The sequence below is a fragment of the Borostomias antarcticus genome (assembly GCF_949987555.1).
Source record: "Borostomias antarcticus genome assembly, chromosome: 28".
Lineage (NCBI taxonomy): Eukaryota > Metazoa > Chordata > Actinopteri > Stomiiformes > Stomiidae > Borostomias > Borostomias antarcticus.
In genome coordinates, this window is record NC_140261.1 from 3,347,693 (window position 1) to 3,367,116 (window position 19,424).

The following is a 19,424-nucleotide window of genomic DNA, read 5'->3' on the forward strand; positions in this document are numbered from 1 at the left end:
AATATGAGACTTTTGACATTGGTATATATATATATATATATACACACATACTGTATATATAGCTGCTTCCAGGGCTTTATAAGCCAAAACTTTCAGTGTGAAAGTACATTTTCAGTTTAAACATGACTTTCTCTGAGCATTTATTTAAAATTAAAGTTAACTGCAGTCAAGAATAAATATGAGTTAATTATTTTCTTTATATATATATATATATACACTGTATAAGAACAGTATTAATGTGGTTTTAGTCTTTTTTTTGAGCTGGTGAGCTTTTGTTATATTTTCAAAGTGAATGTAAAAAAGAATATTGTCATTTCATTTTTGTATGACATGCTTGTATCTCGATATTGTATTCTGCACTTTATATATGCAATGCTGTAGCAAATGTAAAGACCTCAGCACTGTAACATCCTGTACAGTCAAATAAAGAACCTTCAAACTCCAAAGTTGGATTGTACTGGATGCAGGGCCACAAGCTGAAGAGAGCAGTTTGTTTTTACAGGACTGTTTGCTCTCCACTAGAGAGCACTGGAAGCATTCGTTTTCTCGTTCAGTAGAGAGCAGTCAAGTGACTGGGAACCTGCTGGTTATGCATGGATGCATGTAGTCTTTTGTCTTACAGTTGATTTAGAGTTTTTTTTTTTTTTTTTGCAAGGACCCCTTAAACATCACAGAATATGTTTCTGTGATTTTTTTTTTCTTTACATTTCCTTTATCAGAAAATTGGTTGAGTACAGTATAAGCTTTCAATGTGTACACTAAAAAATGCTCTTACTGCAGTACTAAGACAGGTTAGACATTGAACGGTATCTGAAGCGGACCACTCACATCTCTTGCTCTCCATGAACAGTGCTTGTCTGTAACTTTATAACCAGAATGGATTCAAAGGTTGATCTGGTGTCAATGAATGGAGAAAGACACCCCAGGTACAGTAGTACAGTATACTGTACAGTCAGATATTGCTCTTTCTTTAGACCCAAAACACCCACTGAACGGAACGGAACATCATTGATGTGTCCAGAGCACACAACCAAGAGCACTGATGAATTTAGGAACATATCTTCCAAACACTGACATTGATTAGTCTTAATAATACCCAAAACAATTGAAATGAAAGGGTACAGTATACTTTTTTCCAAGGGCAACACCTGATAATTTGGTTGTTTGGCTTAGGCAGGCCTACATCAAATTCAATGCAGTTATTGGTATTGCACTGTTATGCCCCATGGCCAACAAAGTAATGTCCTCATGAAGATTTATCTTGGAGGAATCCATCTCACAAGACAAGCCAGTCAGAGGCTACAGCTGGCTATTACTGTTCATTGCAATGGCCCTGGACAATGATTTACCTGCATGCTTACAGTAGGCTACACTAAAGCAACTGAAAAACCGGGTCAGAAGACCCTCTGCATCTCCAGGCTATAACCCTTATGCACTGCCCTTTTCCAGGTAATCGATTTGGGATGTGTAGTCATCTCGTTCAACTTTCGCTATGAAACTCGACAAGACCAAAACTACACATCCCATCGGACGTCGCGACGCATAGTTTCACGTTGGAGTAGTTGTAGGCTACTTAAAAATCCGTTTCATGATATACTTCATTAATAAATAACTTATTCGCTGTCATGGCGGAATCTGCAGCCTCTCCTGCATTCCAGCTGGGAAGACCTCGATATGATCAGGTAATGCATATAATTTGACTTTTTATCATTAGGAAATCACATTGTTTGTCATTTTTTCGGCTGCAAAAATACACTCATGACTGCAAATGATGCTCGCTTATACTTTTTGGGGAAAGTTATTATCCTACTGATGCTCGACACATTTGTTACTCTTTGTCAACCTCTTTATTTTTTTCTACACAAGCAAGTAAGTAGCGTCGCACGATTGTCAATTGATGGAGATAAGAGTTTTTAGTTGGTTCCCGTTTCGTAATCGGACCTGAGGATGCTGCTTCGAGAGGCTACTGAGGGACACGGACACAAGGACCTCTTCTATAATTCTGTTCAATGAGGCTAATTATTACTGTCAAATATTTTACATGGTTTCATTTCATGGTTTTATTTTATTCATGGTTCATATTTTACATGAACAAAGGCCCCATTGTATATTTTGCTACAGGTTTGTTATTTTTAGTCCATCATATGTGCTTATCAAAGGGGTCAAATTAGAAATGCTATGAATGGCATTTTGATGTCTGGTAATTATTGCATTATTATCTACCATGTTTGAGACAACAACAAAAAACGTTTAGTTTATGCTTGAATATGCATATTTTAGAGGCTACCCAAACACTGCAACTTCCGTAAATCTGGGCCATCCCTATTGAAGAATGTGTGCAAGATGAATAGGCATGTCCATCCACATCTTTAGTACATCCCTCAACTTTCCATCCAGAGCAGTGAATTAGCCTTGGTCATCTCAACGAGATGGTGTGACCTTCACATTGGCTCAAATTGTAACGCTCAATTAGCTGGGAACGAATATGACTGCCGTTCATTAAGTGGATTAAAATGTCTGAAGACTTCCATTAGAAGTGGACCACTGGACAATAGCCTATACTGTACTTTGACCACAATAAGTGTCAAGGAAATGATTTACTTGTTGAAACAGCTTTGAGCAAAGTCCAAATTATTGTCACTATAAGTCAATACGTTTTAATAAGAGTTTTTGGATTAGTTGTTGTCTCTGGGCATATACTGTACAATGTGTGATAGTTGTTGATCTGATCTAAATTCATCCTGGAGTATCAGTGCAATACCAAAGTTTTAGTAGCAAAGCCCCCCCCCCACACCACCATCCCCTTAATAGATAACTGATGATAGCAATTCACACAGGATATTGCAGGGTTCCCATCCCATAATAGTCCACAGTGTTGACCACAGTGTTGGTGATGTGATCCACACATGCTTTGTGTTGTGTGTTAATCATTACCACAGATGTTTAGTCACTGTGTCCATGTGTTCACAGTGGGCAATATGTGATTTATGTTTTTTGAAAATTGTGAAATGCCTTCATTTCAAAAACAACAACACCAAAAAAAGAGTTGGAAAAAAACTCTGTGCATTCACACCAACCTTGTTTAATCCGGTTGACCCCGTGACCCCAGACCCAGACCCCGTGTTGTAGTTCGTTTGGGCAGTGTGAACGCAGGAATTGAATTCTGGTGCGGACCAAACAACCGCTCTCTGGTCCGCCTGGACGAGGTGTTATCGCTCTGCTGTCAAGTGAACTCTGGAGCGGCCCATATCTGGTGTGAAAACCATTCCAAACAATCACGGGAAGTGAACCATTTTATGGGTTAAAAAAGGTCTTTCTTTTCCAGTGCACCCATCTTTGCGCAGCGCAGTTAGACGCCAACTAGTTTGTATTCTGTGAAAATAGCAGGGGACAAACGAGATGAGGTCAGATGTAGGGCTGACTTCGATTGCTGGACAGGTCATTGTTTGTTTTATGAACAAAGTCCCACAATGTCTAGCCTAAAAGTTGAAAATAGGCTTCATATTGTTGTTGTAATCCTTTTTACCCTTTATTGGCTACATTTAGCATTTTGGGAGTGCAGAGTGCATTTGTCATGCCATTATGTAGGCCTAGGCTACATGTTATCATTTGGATTATTACTATAGGCCCACAATAAAGATGATTATGATTATGATCAAATTAAAGTATATGATACCAGTGCATTTAATTTAATTAAATCATTGGGAGGGATGGGAGGGATGGGTCACCTAAGGTCACGTTCACACCACACTTGTTTAGTGCGGTTGAACCAAACAAACCCCTTGGTGCGGTTCATTTGGACGGTGTGAACGCCGGAATCGAACTTGGGTGCAGATCTACCAACCGTTCTCTGGTCCGCCTGGACGAGGTGGTCTCGGTCTGCTAAGGGAGCTCTGGAGCGGTCCATTGCTGGTGTGAACACCATTTGGAGCAGTCACCTGAAGCGTGCCATTTTATGGGTTAAAAAAAAAAGATAGGCCTATTTATTTTAACTTTTATTAAAAGTGCCCGAATTAGTTTGGTCGGAACCAAGATTTTCTTTGGTTGAAGCTGCCCTAGTCAGATGCCTCCTTGCCTGCGCTGTGGTGTTATTTTTATGACAAAATTCAGTGTCAGCGCATGGAGGTATGGTTGAGTGAGCGCAGAGGCAAACTTTGAGTGTACACAGACCAAGGAAGAAAATGGCGTGATCACAGCCATTGTGCGATATGGACTTTAGCAAACATGCAAATACATTTTTATTGAGTACAATATAGCATAGACTTTCCTTTGCTCAAAATGTATAATTATTTGCATGCGTGTGCAAATCATCTATTTGTAAAATATCCCTTCACAAGCATGGCATTTTGGCACAAATCACCATAAACACCCAAAATGCCCAATAACTGAACAGCATTTCCAACCACATGGATTTTGTTTACAATTTCTGGAGCATTTGAGTATTAGCCTTTATGAACCAAAACTAGACCAGCTGGAACGTTGAAACAATGTATAATACTTGCATTCATTAGAATCAGAAAACACCTTTAGGTGTGAACGCAACCTAAAAGTTATTCACACCAAAACCTTCCTCCCAGGTTGAAAGCAGTTAAAATTAGGCCAGCTCTTGAATCAGCATAAATCTCTCTTTCTCTTGAATTGCAGTGATACATCTCTACTAGCTGTGTGTGTGTGTGTGTGTGTGTGTGTGTGTGTGTGTGTGTGTTCATTCTCTGGAGAGCTGTAACACATAAATAATGAATGCAGTCTTATCACACGGAGGCTGCCTCTATCCCAGCCTCCACAACCCCACAGACCTTGAATTAATGAACAACAAAGAAGTATTCATTTCTATGGTCTTAGGGTTTGTGGATTTTGATTAAATTAAAACCTGATCATTTTAGCATACGCAAAATGGAGAGACATAATACTATTAATATTAATAATAATAACAGTAATAACCATAACAATAACAAGTAATAATTATGATTATGACTATTAATGATTATTCATAATTATAATTATAATAATTATAATAATTATTGTTATTATTATTATAAACTGTATTTGTATAGCACCTTTCATACAAATAAATGCAGCTCAAAGTGCTAGTTTTATTTGCCATGTCTAACAAGTACGGGTACAGGTACAGTGCATTGGAATTTGTGTAATTGCTTGTCCTTACAGTATCTTATCAGTGCTAATCAGTTCCTCATTCTAGTCCTAGGTACTCAGCTATACATTGCTTGGTCTCCCCTATATTCTCTTTCACTGCTAGTTATAGATGACCTGGAGGCATCTGATTGAAGCTGCCATGTTTCAGTCCATCTGGTTTACCAAAGAGACTCTTGGCATGCATGCGATCAGGCCTTTGCAACTGTTGGCACAGACCGTACTACTGTTGATTGTTAAAGGGGTGGAAAAACAGAAATCTCAACAGTTCTGTGCAGTAGTAGTCAAAGGACCGTTCAATATCGCTTTGCCTTCCCGAAATAGTGTGGTTAGTCTATGACCTAAAAAACAATGCAGTTCAGCATTGAAGAAACGCTTCCACATCAAACCATGTGAAATGAGGCATCACTAAATCAATTGAACATAGCAGATGTTTTGACTTCCTCTGTGTTCTCCTTTTCCCTTGTTATTCTGCATCAGTGTTATTGACAGAAGATAGAGAAATGTTGTGTTTTATATGATGAGGCATCAACCTTATCTCTCTCATAAAGAATGAACTAGTTCCTTTCTGTCTCCTAGAGTTCATTCCTTGGTCGACTGAGACACTTTGTGGACATCATTGATCCCAGCACCCTCTTTGTGTCTGAGGTACAGCATAGTTGAAAACATAGAAGCAGCAACACATTGATCCTTTCATTTTCAGCTCTATTTTGTTGTTGTTTTGTTGATTTGTTGTGTTCTTGATTGTTATTCACTCATATATGACTCTTATCCCTGTAGAGACGACTCAACGAATGTGTGAAACTGCTGGATGATTTCAAACATGGGACTCTTCCACCAGGGGTGTCAGATCTACAGGTGAGCTCTTTGTCATCAGACTTAAAGGTACGCAATGTAGTTTTTGACCACTAGTATGCACTCTAGAGCAAATTTGAGAAGGTGGTCCCCGAAAATCGCGTACTACGTCATTGCGTCAATACACGGAGCACATAATAGTGACATTTCACACATCTTTGTTGTTTTCAAAACATTAGCTAAATATAATTTTGCGAAGAAATTACAAGGTAGGAAATACATTCAAGTGATTCAATATGTTTATTAGACTACAAGGAACCATATAATTGAGGAATTTCGAAAATAAACAAAGAACGGATTGTTTTGATTCACGTTTCGTTGGGTACCTTTAATGTTGTCACACCCATATGAAGTTGTGGGTTATAATTCACTGTTTTCTATATTCCAAGAAATGTCTCCTTTTTAACTGTGGTTTTCGACTCGACAGCTTTGGAAAGCACAAAAAGTCAAGCAGGTAAGTTTTTGCAGGTCTGCAACAATAAGTAAGTCAATTCTAGTAGTTCTCAACTCAGATCCCATACACATACATCTTCCTCTTCACCACATGAGGATGATTTCATGACCCGTCTGAATGCAGGCCATCATTCATCCTGACACCGGAGAGAAGATCTTCATGCCATTCCGAATGTCAGGTATGATTTCAGATGAAGATCTTCACCAGAATTATACTTTTCCCAGTTAATTTTGCTTATATTTTGCTTTGATTATACTTTTTGCACCGCACAGGTTATGTGCCATTTGGAACACCAATTGTAAGTCCTAACCTACCTCATAGTTTCATGTGTATCTACATGCAACATTCAACTTTTTCCTTGAAGTTGACTACTGTATGTTACCATCCATATGTTATGGCCATTCCCATAACACACTATCATGAATGGCTCTATTGGTACAGTAGATGTCACTAGTGGTGTTGGATATTCAACAATTTACCCTCTGGGATAAATAAAGTATCTCTCTCTCTCTCTCTCTCTCTCTCTCTCACACACACACACACACACACACACACACACACACACACACACACACACACACACACACACACACACACATACACTCATTGGTATAATCTAGGTCATTGGTCTGCTCCTTCCAAACCAGACTGTGGTGTCCACCATTATCTGGCAGGTAAAGTCATAAATAGGTGACTTTAATGTTTGCAGTACTATGTAATTGCACATACTTGTGGCATCAAATTGATTCTGCTAAAGTACAGCATGATTTTCTCCTTTCAGTGGCTGAACCAGAGTCACAATGCCTGTGTTAACTACTCAAACCGCAATGCTACCAAGGTACTCACAGAGTCTAGACAGATTGTGGATGTTCACAGCTTGATTTCCATTAAAGTTTAATTGCAGTTCAGTTCTCTGAAAGGTCTTTTACCACACAGAGCTGTTTTCATGGCAACAGGACCTTCTACCATGAAATGGGTTCAATGCCATGTTCTGTATCCAGTGCTATTGGGGGAGGCATACAGAAAGTGTTTTGATGGACAGATAGTCAATCTTATGTAACTATGAAAGAGAGGTTGGCAGAGGCCAAGTGAATCAAGTCATTTCATTTCCATAATTTCCTTCTTTGTTATCACATCAGCCTACGCCGACATCCAAGTTTCTGCAAGGATACGCAGGGGCTGTGTCTAGTGCTGTCTCCATTGCTGTGAGTCTTTGTTAAACATCACCATTATAATCACACAAATATTTTAAGCAAATATTTGCGCAGTGTAGTTATTACATGATACTGTAATAACACAGTCCATGACTTTTTCATTGAGATCGTATTATTATGTTTCCGTAGGTGGGGTTGAATATATTGATTCAGAAAGCCAACAGGTTGAGCCCAGCAACACGTATGATCATACAGAGACTGGTCCCCTTTCCTGCTGTGGGTATGTGTTCATGGAACCGTAGATCACTACTACTCATTTAACACAGTTCAGTAGGAGCTCGGGTTGGAGAGAGTGACAACTCTCTGTCCTCTTCTGTATTTAGGTCCTTCTATATATTCTTAGAGCTATGAATACACTCTGGTCCTCACTGGGATGAATCACCTTTAACAAGATCTGCAGATAGATTGCTGTCAGAGGAGACAGACTTTTGCAGGCTCATAAGATGTTATGATGCGTATTGTTATGGTTCACTGTGCAGTAGTTCTGCAGCACAGACCAAACACAACATAGAAACAAATCACAACTACTCAACTAAGTGAACAAACACAACATATAAACAAACCACAACTACTCAACTAAGGGACCAAACACAACATAGAAACAAACCACAACTATTCAGCTAAGGGACCAAACACAATGCTAACTTGAGTTCCGTTTCCAACCAGCATTGGCACTGGGAGCTAGCCTCACACAACCTTCATCTATGTCCAATAATCTGATGGCATGTTCAAAAGGTTACTCCATCTAAACCTGGATCATGTCTTTGTCCTCCCTGTGCTTGATGTTCTGTCGACTTCACCTGCTACAGTGGAATCCTCTGACCACACCGTTATTGAACTGATTCCTTGCTGCAAATCCGTGTGTCACTGTCGCTCCTCTAGTTTGTCTTCTCAGGGGCGGCTGTAGCTCAGTTGGTAGAGCGGGTCGTTCAATGATCGAAGGGTCAGTGGTTCGAATCCCAGCTCCGACTGTCCACACGAAATGTCCTTGAGCAAGACACCTAACCCCAAATTGCTCCGAATGAGCAGGTTAGCACCTTGCATGGCAGCTACCGCCATTGGTGTGTGAATGTGTGTGTGAATGGGTGAATGAGAGGCCATTGTAAAGCGCTTTGAGTGCCGCTAAGGTGGAAAAGCGCTATATAAGTGCAGTCCATTTACCATTTACCATTCTCTTCTTCTCAGCCAGTGCCAATATATGCAACGTGGGTCTGATGAGACATAATGAGCTTTCGGAGGGCATCAACGTGCTGGACAGCAACGGTAACGTGGTGGGCTCCTCCAAGATCGCTGCCAAGCGTGTGAGTTACCTGCTCTCTTATGCTGTTGTTGCTACGGGTCTGAGGAGCCAGAACCTACAGAAATTTACTGAACATGTACAACGGATGTATCTTGTACTTTTTTACCGTTTTATAACATCCATCATTTTAATCTGTGGATTCTGTTCGCTTACACGTTGGCCTGGGTATCCGCCATGCCGTGCTCATCTCACATTTTTTCTCATCAGCCTTTTCTAGCAGATCTCCTGGGAGAGGACATTTAATCCAACACGTTGCAACATTTGAAATGAAGCGTGTGCACAATGTTCCTGTTTTTTTCTAGGCAATTATGGAGACAGCCTTTACACGAGTGGTCCTTCCAATGCCAATCTTCGTACTCCCCCCGATCGTCATGTCATACCTAGAAAGGTGTGTAATGAATACCTAGGTCTATCATATCATCTACTCTATTACTGCTTTTTTACAAAGGCTCAAAACCAATTGTGTTAATAATAGCTTTGGAGGGTGTTGACATTCCAGCCTTCTAGATGCATCCTGTTGTGATTGTACTTATTGCATGCTTGTGCTGAAATAGTACAAGTATTTAATATATAGGCTATATTCCACAGACTCCCATTCCTGCAGAGCAATCGGAGGCTGTTGCTGCCAATCCACAGCCTGGTATGCCTGGCTACCTTCAGCCTCTCCCTGCCCCTGGCCATCAGCCTCTTCCCCCAGATGTCTGAGGTACTGCTGCTTGCCTCGGGTGCTAGCCTTGACAGCTGGGTCAGGAGTGTAGCACAGACCTCGCTTGTCATGTTGCTCCTTCACTTTCCATTCCACATGACTCTGAAGGCCTTTTAAGCGACACTCGACTCACGACCAAAGTGCTAGACCTGTGTGTAACCTCTCTCTCTCTCTCTCTCTCTCTCTCTCTCTCTCTCTCTCTCTCTGCGGTTCCACAGATGGAAGTGGCTCACCTTGAGCCTGAGATTGCCATGGCAACAGATAGCAAGGTGGTGACCTACAACAAGGGGTTGTGATGGATGTTCCCTCAGAGTGGAGAGCTGTGGAAGACACCAGCAGAACCAGGGATGCAAATCAATACCTGTCACCCCAGGTCTCTCCACGAAAACCTGTCAACAGGCCCGGGCACTTTCTAATGCATTAATACAGCGGCGAGCAGATTCATGATTTTAATCTAATAGATTCCACGTAATGTGAAAATGAAACATGACACTGTAGATATTGTGAGAAACAAAATTAACAGTCAAAGTAATAAACATTATGAGCAGGGAACATGTGAAGGTGCTTTGTACAGTATATCACTAGGTTTTTCAATAGGTGATGCGATGAAAACAAGTTATGCTTAACTTTGATGGTTATTATCTTCATGAAGTCAATTATTTTGTATCACTCAGTCCAGTTGATAGTTTTGCCATGCCTTGAAAGGGCAAATTACTATATCTTGACGGAAAAATGGAAATAAGTAAGTAAGGAATTACTTTTTAAGTATTACAGATCTATTTTAATGCATTACGGTCAAGGTTACTGCAATAACAGTACTGACTGACTGATGAACTTTTTTGAAGTTTTTTTTGCACAGAAATGCTTTGATTGTCGTAACATTATTACTTGGATATATTGTACAACTAAACTGTAACCCATTATACACTGTGAATTGGTTTTCTGCCACTCAAAATGTAAAAATCAATTTTAATGCATTGCGGCAATCTCAATAACAGTACTGACTGACTGTTCAACTCTTGAATAATTGATTTTTGCACAGAAATGCTTTGCTTGTATATAACATTATTATTACTCTGATATATTGTACTAAAATATAAACTGTAACCCAGTGCACAATGTGAATAGATTTTATGACGCTCAAACTGTATTATGTCTACTATAATTCAGTAGCATATATCAAAATATTTCATAATATATGAATAATAAACCTCTAAGACTCTTTTGTGTCCTTACCTGTTTATTAAAAAAAAAAAAAAAAAAATACTACACTTTTTAACAAAGATATGGACCCGATTGAGCAAGCTGATCTAAAGAAATGTTAAGTCTTTTGTGTTCTTTTCAGGATAGACATTCCACTAAAACATTGTAATAAGTATGTTGACCTGCTTGTGACCACTAGAGGTCGACGTCGTTCTTGTCTTGACAACACCAGGGTCAAAGTTCAAAGGGAAAAGGCTAGCAAGCTATTTTGAAGATGGCTGCTCCCCAAGATGACATGTTTTCTCTCTGCGTGGACCCTGGAAAGGTTACCAGTTGTGTAGAAGTCCGATTCATCGACAAGATCAAGGTAATATGCACACGATGACTAATCTGAGTTGACTCCTCGTAGTCAATTGCCTTTTACTTTGTCTTTGGGTGCCAAGTAGCTCTTGCTAGCCAGCTCACGTTAGCGAAACCACGCGAGATGTCAATCAGGCTGCATTGACAGCTGGGTAACGTTAGCGAAACCACGCGAGATGTCAATCAGGCTGCATGACAGCTGGGAGCAGGCTGACCACTAACGTGCTCGCTACGTGGCTACCTTTTGTTTTAAATGTCTATAATGTCTTGCTTTTTGTTTTGATGCTTTTAATGTCTCATGTAAAGCACCTTGAATTGCCCTGTGGCTGAAATGTGCTATATAAATAAACTTGCCTTGCCTTGCCTACCATACATGCACAGCTGGTTTGTGTTAGGGTTATATATCAGTCTATAAAACATCTCTGAAATGGAGGTCATCTACTTACTCAATGCTAGCTAAAAGCTGTCTAGCTACTGTAACTACCACAGCTGCATACTGTTAGCCAGTTAGATCACCTCTTGGTTTGCCTGGTAACTAACGTTACTGTGCTGCAATATACAAATAAAGCTTTGATTGATTGATTGATTGATTGATTGAAAACAGTTAATTATCATGCTTGGCTCTTGCGACATTAGGATCAGACTGTTGGCACACATTCTCAAAGAAAGTTCTCAAGACAGTACATGGTGACCACCAATTACTTCAAATGGATTAGCTATAGCTATGTTTTCTTTTCTCTTTAGGGCAAAGGCTTATTTGCCAAGAAGAACATAAAGAAGGGAGATGCCATCTTCATAGAGCGCCCTCTTGTCTCTGCCCAGTTCCTATGGAACGCCTTGTACAAATACAAAGGTTAGGCTCTTCTGCTTTGAATAACACATGGGAGAAAGATGGTTTAGTTTTTCCTCAGGCTTGCCTACAAGGTAAAGTGAACTCTCTATGATGAAATGGAACCTTAAGGGTCTTTGTCCTGTTAACATTTTGTCACATTTTAATTCACGTCTCTTCCCCTCTGGGTGGGGTCCAGCATGCGACTACTGCTTGCGTGCCCTGGAGACTGCAGAGGAGAACGCCCGCAGACTCAGCGGCATGCCTGGTCTCAGCCTGCCCCACCCCGAGCTGTGCAGAGTGCGCCCAGAGCTGCACCAAGGCTGCCCCCAATGCCAGGCAAGTCTCATAGAAGAAAATGTTCTTCTGAACTCCTATTTCTCTCTCAATAACCTATATCTGATTTGGTGAAAATTATGTTTTCACACATGCCCTCTTATCACCTAGCCTAAACAATAGGCTAAATGTCAATGATGGCTGTAGCTGTGTTTCTTTATGGGCTTTAATGAGGTTTTGGCTCCCCCTACAGGTGATGTACTGTAGTGCTGAGTGCAGGCAGGCTGCAGCTGACCAATACCACCGGGCCCTGTGTCTGGGCTCCCCGCATGAGGATCCAGACCACCCCATGAGCAAACTACAGGATGCATGGAGGTGAATGGGTGTGTGTGTATATGTGTGTATGTGTGTATATATATATATATATATATATATATACATACACTCTATTAGGGTTGCAAATTTCAAGGAATTTCATTAATCGATAACTATTAACCTTAAAAAACAATAGTCGATTAATTGATAACAACGTCCCGCGCTGGACTGAGCTTTGCGCGCATCATTTTTGTGTCTTCTTCCGCTGTGTCGTTGAAATGTCCCGGCATCCCAATTAGCCTTCATTACATGGCGTGGCACCCTCATGTGCAGAGTCATACCCTAAATCATGATTACATTTTACGCAACTCCCGTTGATAACGTTCGTCCATTCCATTCCATTAACAAACAATTCATTGAGTAACAAAATCTTACTCGAGTAAATTCTTATCGGCAATTAATCGATAGTCGATGAACTTTTAACATCCCTGCTCTCTGTGAAATGCCTCAGTCATAGTGACATTGTGTTCTGTCCGTATGGTGATATCATTCCACCATGTGTTCTCCAGGAGTATGCACTACCCTCCGGAGACCTCCAGCATCATGCTGATGGCCAGGATGGTGGCCACTGTCAAGCAGGTGAGCATGGCCTTACCGCCACCATATATGGATATCTCTGTTTGAGTTTGTAGGACCATAGACAACTAATGACCTGGGCTGAGTTTCCCAGAGGCATCGTAGCGCTACGTTCATCGTAAGCTATGGCGTTCATCATAGCGCTACGATGAACGTAGCGCTACGATGCCTCTGGGAAACTCAGTCCTGGTTTCTTTAGTTGAAAAAAAGAGAAAAAAAGTTTGATTGTTCTTATAGAAAGCTTTACTGACGACTGGGATGTGTATTATAGTTGTTTTCCTTGCTCTAGATTAATGTACTTATTGTAAGTTGCTTTGGACAAGCATCTGGCCATTCCTCATTTTAAACAGTCGGCGTCGCAATGAACAAAGCCCGACATGCGACGCGTGTTTGTGTTCAATGTGTCGTGCAGGCCAAAGACAAAGGGCGCTGGCAGAAGCTGTTCGCACAGTTCTGTAGCCGCGCGGCCAACGAGGAGGAGGAGATAGCTCACAAGTTGCTGGGGGAGAAGTTCAGAGTGAGTATAGCTCAGAAAAAGGTCATACCTACGTATAAATGATATGTTGTATCACAATAGTAATAAAATAATATGTAGACTGTAGGTAATTTTATGGCTTGAGTCTGATTCTCTCTGCTGATTCTGTAGGGACAGCTGGTCTTACTACAAAGCCTGTTTAAAGCAGCACTTTACGACGATCATCTCAACCGGGTATGCATCTGACACCTCTTCACTATCAGTATGAGTGTACTTATTAACATGCATGAGTGTACTTATTCACATGAAAACAAAGTCTTCATTCAAGTGTGAAATTCTCCATCCAGAGAAGAGACATGAAAATGCTGTAATGTGTGAATGTGTTTCAGTGGTTTACTCCTGAGGGGTTCCGCTCTCTCTTCTCTCTGGTGGGGACTAACGGACAGGGCATAGGTACCAGGTAAGCTCTCTTCTCTCTGGTGGGGACTAACGGACAGGGCATAGGTACCAGGTAAGCTCTCTTCTCTCTGGTGGGGACTAACGGACAGGGCATAGGTACCAGGTAAGCTCCTCATCTCAACATTTGATATGTACAAAATGCTAGTTGGTCGACAGAGCCAGAGTTATTTAACTTGTGTAGTACTGTGGTTAGTTATTTAATTCTCGGTAGTACTCTGGGTAGTTATTTAACTCTGTAATACTCTGGGTAGTTATTTATCTCTGGGTAGTTATTTAACTCTGGGTAGTTATTTCATTCTGGGTAGTGCTCTGGGTAGTTATTTAACTCTGGGTAGTTATTTCATTCTGGGTAGTACTCTGGGTAGTTATTTAACTCGGTGTAATACTCTGGGTAGTTATTTATCTCTGGGTAATACTCTGGGTAGTTATTTATCTCTGGGTAGTGCTCTGGGTAGTTATTTAACTCTGGGTAGTTATTTAATTCTGGGTAGTTCTCTGGGTAGTTATTTAACTCGGTGTAATACTCTGGGTAGTTATTTGACTCTTGGTAGTACTCTGGGTAGTTATTTAACTCGGTGTAATACTCTGGGTAGTTATTTAACTCTGTGTAATACTCTGGGTAGTTATTTGACTCTGGGTAGTACTCTGGTAGTTATTAAACCCTTGTGTAGTACTCTGGCTAGTTGGGTAACTCTTGTGTAGTACTCTGGCTAGTTGGGTAACTCTTGTGTAGTACTCTGGGTAATTATTAAGGTTTTCTGATGTGGATGTTGTATTTTTCTCTCTCTCTTCTCCCAGCTCCTTGAGTCAGTGGGTTCATGCATGTGATGCACTGGAGCTGTCTGGCCAGCAGAGAGAGCAATTGGATTCTTTTATTGACCAACTATACAAGGACATAGAGAAAGGTCACACTTTTCCCTTTCTCTCAAATGCTTTCTTCATGCTTAGATTTGAGTACAGTGTAACATTGCCCCCCGCCTAAAGGGGGTGGGGGGCTATTATATTGACCCGTGTATGTTAGTTTGTGTGTGCATGCGTCTCTTTGTCTGTCACACAAGTACCAGAGCCCACCACTTGGGGGTGCTCCCCACAATTCATTTTTCCCATTGCCAAGTACATTTTTCTTTGTGTCAGGGCTGCCAATCGATTATGACATGTAATCGAGTTAATCACAATAATAGGCTGTGATGATTCTGTCATGATTAATCACAAGTTTAAAATTGTAATATTTACTTGTATTTGGGGGGAAGATGAAATAGTCTACATGTGTGGTGTTAGTGTAAGTAGCCTTGAGAACCAATGGTTCTCGGGCTCAGTGGCCCATAGGGCAGGAGCCTATCTCCTGTTTCTGTAGCGTGAGGCAGCTTGATGTACAAGTACACCCCCTGGACATGACGCGAGTATATCGCAGGGATTTACCCCCAATCCAACCCTTGGTGTTAGTGTGGTGTTGGAATAAAGAAATGCATGACAAATTAGTAGCCTGACATTCAGATTCAGGGGCTGGAGCCAGGCTTGTTAGAGAAATCAGAGATTTTTTTTTCATTTTTTTTTTTTTTTTACTTGCTTCGGTGGAAAGACATCACTGCAATATGTGCAAACAACTGGTTTTATCTAAACTTCCACCTGGAAGCTTTCTGAAATGCCGAATGTGAATGTCTGTTGAATGCCCAATATGAAACCAACTTTACCTTGGACGGTCACGTTATCTCAACCTGCTGTTTACCTGGCTGAATTACTGCATATGAAACACAGATTTATCCGCATTTCACATGTTTTTCAGTAATTCATCCAGGTTAACACTTGTGTTTGCAATTATGGTAGGCAGTTGGGGTCAATTTTGAAATATATGATTAATTTGCCTTACGCATTTTTAACCCGTTAACATTTCCAGATTAATCACGAGCATTAATGTGTTAACATTGACAGCTCTACTTTGTACATAAAACTGGAAATGTCCACTCCACTTACACATTCAACAACTGTACATGCTGACGACATGATTCATGGGTGGGGTACAACAGGTTCACTGTGCACTTGTTGGAAAAAAAGAAAAAAAAGCTAACCTTTATTAGATTTGTATAGTGAAATAAATCCATGTCACCAAACTACTGGTAACATATTAAGATTAAATGTGAATACGTCTCTTGCACTTAAATTGCATGGATCTAATTGAATAATCTGATATGTCTTAAGGTCAGCACTAAACTTAATTTGTGTCCTCTTGTGTCCTTGTAGAGACTGGTGACTTCCTGAACTGTGAGGGTTCCGGACTCTTCCTCCTCCAAAGCTCATGTAAGTTCTGCTATAAGATTGACTCCCAGGTTCCACAATGCACAATCATATTTTTTCTGTAGTCAAAAGGCTGTTAGCCTTTAATATTGAGTTGTTTTGTCTGTTTGTTGCAGGTAACCATAACTGCATACCCAACGCAGAGGCGTCATTCCCAGACAGCAGCTTCCTGCTTCACCTCAGTGCCCTCACTGACATCAGCTCTGGAGAGGTCTGTAGAGAATGCTGTGGTTGGTGATTAATCCTGGATATGGACAGATTTGAGGGAACATCCCGTCTCACCCTGTCTGCTCTGTTGTCAGATGGGACTAGGAGGCTGAGTCTCTGAGGATTGGAGCAGTTTGTTTTGTCAGACTTTCATAGAGAAGAGAGATTTAGAAAGCTAGCATCTGCCTGTCACAGTTAGCATCTGCCTGTCACAGTTATGTCAGCGAGCCGCAGATATGTTGTTCCTGGCTTAACGATTTGGCCCGAACTCTAAGGCTTTCCAGTGTTTTTACTAACAGGTGGAAGCTGGCAGAGAGACTTGGCACAGGGTGAACTTCCACAAACCCGGCTCGCTAATGGCATTTGAACTATAGTCGTTTTTCAGATGGTTGAACATAAGACGCACGACTTCAATAACAAGAGAGATTGAGGGATTCTTTCAGATGTCAATGTGCTTTTCTACACACAATCCCGACTGTTCTTTGTCCGTCTCTAGGAGATCTGTATAAGTTACTTGGACTGCTGTCAGCGAGACAGGAGCCGTCATAGCCGACACAAAATCCTGAGGTAAACATTTGCAATCCCCTGTGTATGAATCCCGCCAACAGACTCTTAAACTACTCTCACCCTTACACTCGTGTTGCAGGGTGGGATCCAGTGTTGAGACCTGTCTAAGCTCTCCATTGAGCAACAAGCTGTCAATCCATCATTGATTTATGCTCATACACCCAAGGCTTTCTTGGTTTTGCCAGTACAGTATTTATTAGGGGGGTAACGGTAGGAAAACATCCCGGTTGAATCAATCTTTTTAATATAATTTTATTTACAAAAAGCAATACCTTTCAGGCTGCATCACTGCCCCCCCCCCCCCCCCCCCCCAAAAAAAAACAACAACACGCATGCGATGTGAGGAGACTCGTTTTCACAGTGACAGAAGCGATGGCAGAGAGAGTGAAAGGTTCAAAGTGTGGCGCTATTTCACAAGAGTCGATTAAGAAACAGCCCATTGTCACAACTGTGACAAATATTTTGCGTCAGTCTACTGAAATGGATCTGCTCGAATGATCTGTCGGGTCGCTCGGCACATGACTGTACCGTACCGAAAGCCCCGTACCGTACGGTACAAATACATTACACCCCTAGTATTTATTATATCGTGTCCTCCAAACTCCTCACCTTGAAATGCTGAAACTCAATCCTTAGAAAGTGTAGTGGCTCTAGCACTATCCAATGAATGAGTGTGAGACACTGTATTGACAGTATATTATGCTTACAGTGTTACGAGCGTCGAGCAGCATTTGTTTGTCCAAGACGCAGAGGGAGGGAACATTGCAAACAAAAAAACATTTGCTTCAATCTGTTACCCTCGCGATGATGTTTCTAAATGAGACATGCAGCAGTGTGAGTTAAGCATCACCACCATTCCTTTCCCAGGGAGAACTACCTGTTTGTCTGCTCGTGTCCGAAGTGTGTCTCCCAGATGGATGACCTGGACGTGACCTCAGACGAGGAAGAGGAGGGGGAAACGGAGGGGGACGAGATGGAGGACGAGATGACGGACGTCTGATGGAAAAAGCCTGTCGTCTTCTGTACTCACCCTAGCACTCACTAGCCTCCACCACACTCTAGAGAGCTGTGAAGCCCTACAGTGACGACCAGCCTTAAAGAGTAACTTGCATATCACCAAACGTGGACATCAGATGTAACATATTTTTTCAAGAAAATTTCTCTTCACTCTTTGGCCAAAATGCTTTAGTTCCACCTCAAAAAGCTTTTGTGACTGAACAGAAGCTTTTTGAGTCCGCATATGTGTCCCACTTCTAAATTCATATGGAAATATTGTTGCTAACTAGTCCTTATTTATCATTGTGTAATATCAATAATGGCAAACTGTTAAATATCTAACATTAGAGGCAATGTTTCCTCTATTGTAACACAACAAACTTCTATTCTGAGAGTAGGCAATCTTACTGTACAAGAAATTAATTTTCTAAGCTACAGTAAGGTGGCCAGATGAGTGTTTACATTGGTACTCAGTACTAATAGGAGTGCTGATTATAGCCAAAACATTTTTATTTTCATATGATAATGACAATTATGTAAGGTTAAGCCTAGACATCATACAGACTTATAACCTCCTTGAGCAGAGGACCGTTTTTGTCTGTAGCCGTTCAACCTTCATTTAGGAGAGCATTTCTTCTGCCACTTTTCCACACGAGTGAAATTGCTGCTACTGCCCACATATGAATCAATACAGGAGGAATGACTATAATCACCACTGCCGATGTTTTGTTGTTACTCGACAAACATGGTAAACCTCAATTAACTCAGTTGGCGTTCAGAGCACCAGTGAATGAAAGCATTGCTTTTGAAGTCACTCAAAGGCAGTCTGCAGTATTGGAGCAGCAGCAAAATATGAGGATCCCAGCAATTGTATTTTTTACCACTCTGGAATAAACCATTTAAAATGGAAAAGTTGGTTATTTTTTTGTCTCATTCCCTGAATCTTGGTTCCAAGTAAGTTGTATATATTTCATTTCGCTTTGGCTGTGGGCTATTTGTACAAAATGTGGATAAGAACAACCAATGGACAACAAGCAATAAAACAGCCTAGCCTATGTAGACTACATCTTGCATGGTGCATCATGTGTCATGTTGATGTGCGATCCAAAGAGAGTATTTGACACCCCCC

The 19,424-nt window shown here is 41.0% G+C and overlaps 2 protein-coding genes across 3 annotated transcripts; both read left to right on the forward strand.

Annotated features, from left to right (window-relative positions):
• Positions 1 to 1,625: 1,625 nt before the first annotated feature.
• sfxn5b (sideroflexin 5b) lies at positions 1,626 to 9,976 on the forward strand (the record flags this gene model as incomplete). Of its 2 annotated transcripts, none has more annotated exons than XM_084459422.1 (14): positions 1,626 to 1,682; positions 5,731 to 5,799; positions 5,932 to 6,009; positions 6,434 to 6,460; positions 6,584 to 6,638; positions 6,733 to 6,758; positions 7,081 to 7,134; positions 7,242 to 7,319; positions 7,600 to 7,665; positions 7,804 to 7,894; positions 8,860 to 8,975; positions 9,277 to 9,362; positions 9,563 to 9,680; positions 9,899 to 9,976. In XM_084459422.1, 14 exons carry the CDS (start codon positions 1,626 to 1,628, stop codon positions 9,974 to 9,976), a joined length of 999 nt encoding a protein of 332 aa, XP_084315548.1. The 2 variants fall into 2 exon arrangements, with proteins under 2 accessions (XP_084315548.1, XP_084315549.1); XM_084459423.1 differs by having other exon boundaries at positions 7,242 to 7,298.
• Positions 9,977 to 11,130: 1,154 nt separating this feature from the next.
• On the forward strand, positions 11,131 to 19,170 carry smyd5 (SMYD family member 5). Its single transcript, XM_084459470.1, has 13 exons — positions 11,131 to 11,250; positions 11,988 to 12,096; positions 12,272 to 12,411; positions 12,602 to 12,723; positions 13,233 to 13,302; positions 13,712 to 13,816; positions 13,946 to 14,008; positions 14,164 to 14,234; positions 15,032 to 15,138; positions 16,472 to 16,528; positions 16,642 to 16,736; positions 17,229 to 17,299; positions 18,167 to 19,170. The coding sequence occupies exons 1-13, from the start codon at positions 11,158 to 11,160 to the stop codon at positions 18,297 to 18,299; spliced, it is 1,236 nt and encodes a 411-aa protein (XP_084315596.1). The 5' UTR covers positions 11,131 to 11,157; the 3' UTR covers positions 18,300 to 19,170.
• The last annotated feature ends 254 nt before the right edge of the window (positions 19,171 to 19,424 follow it).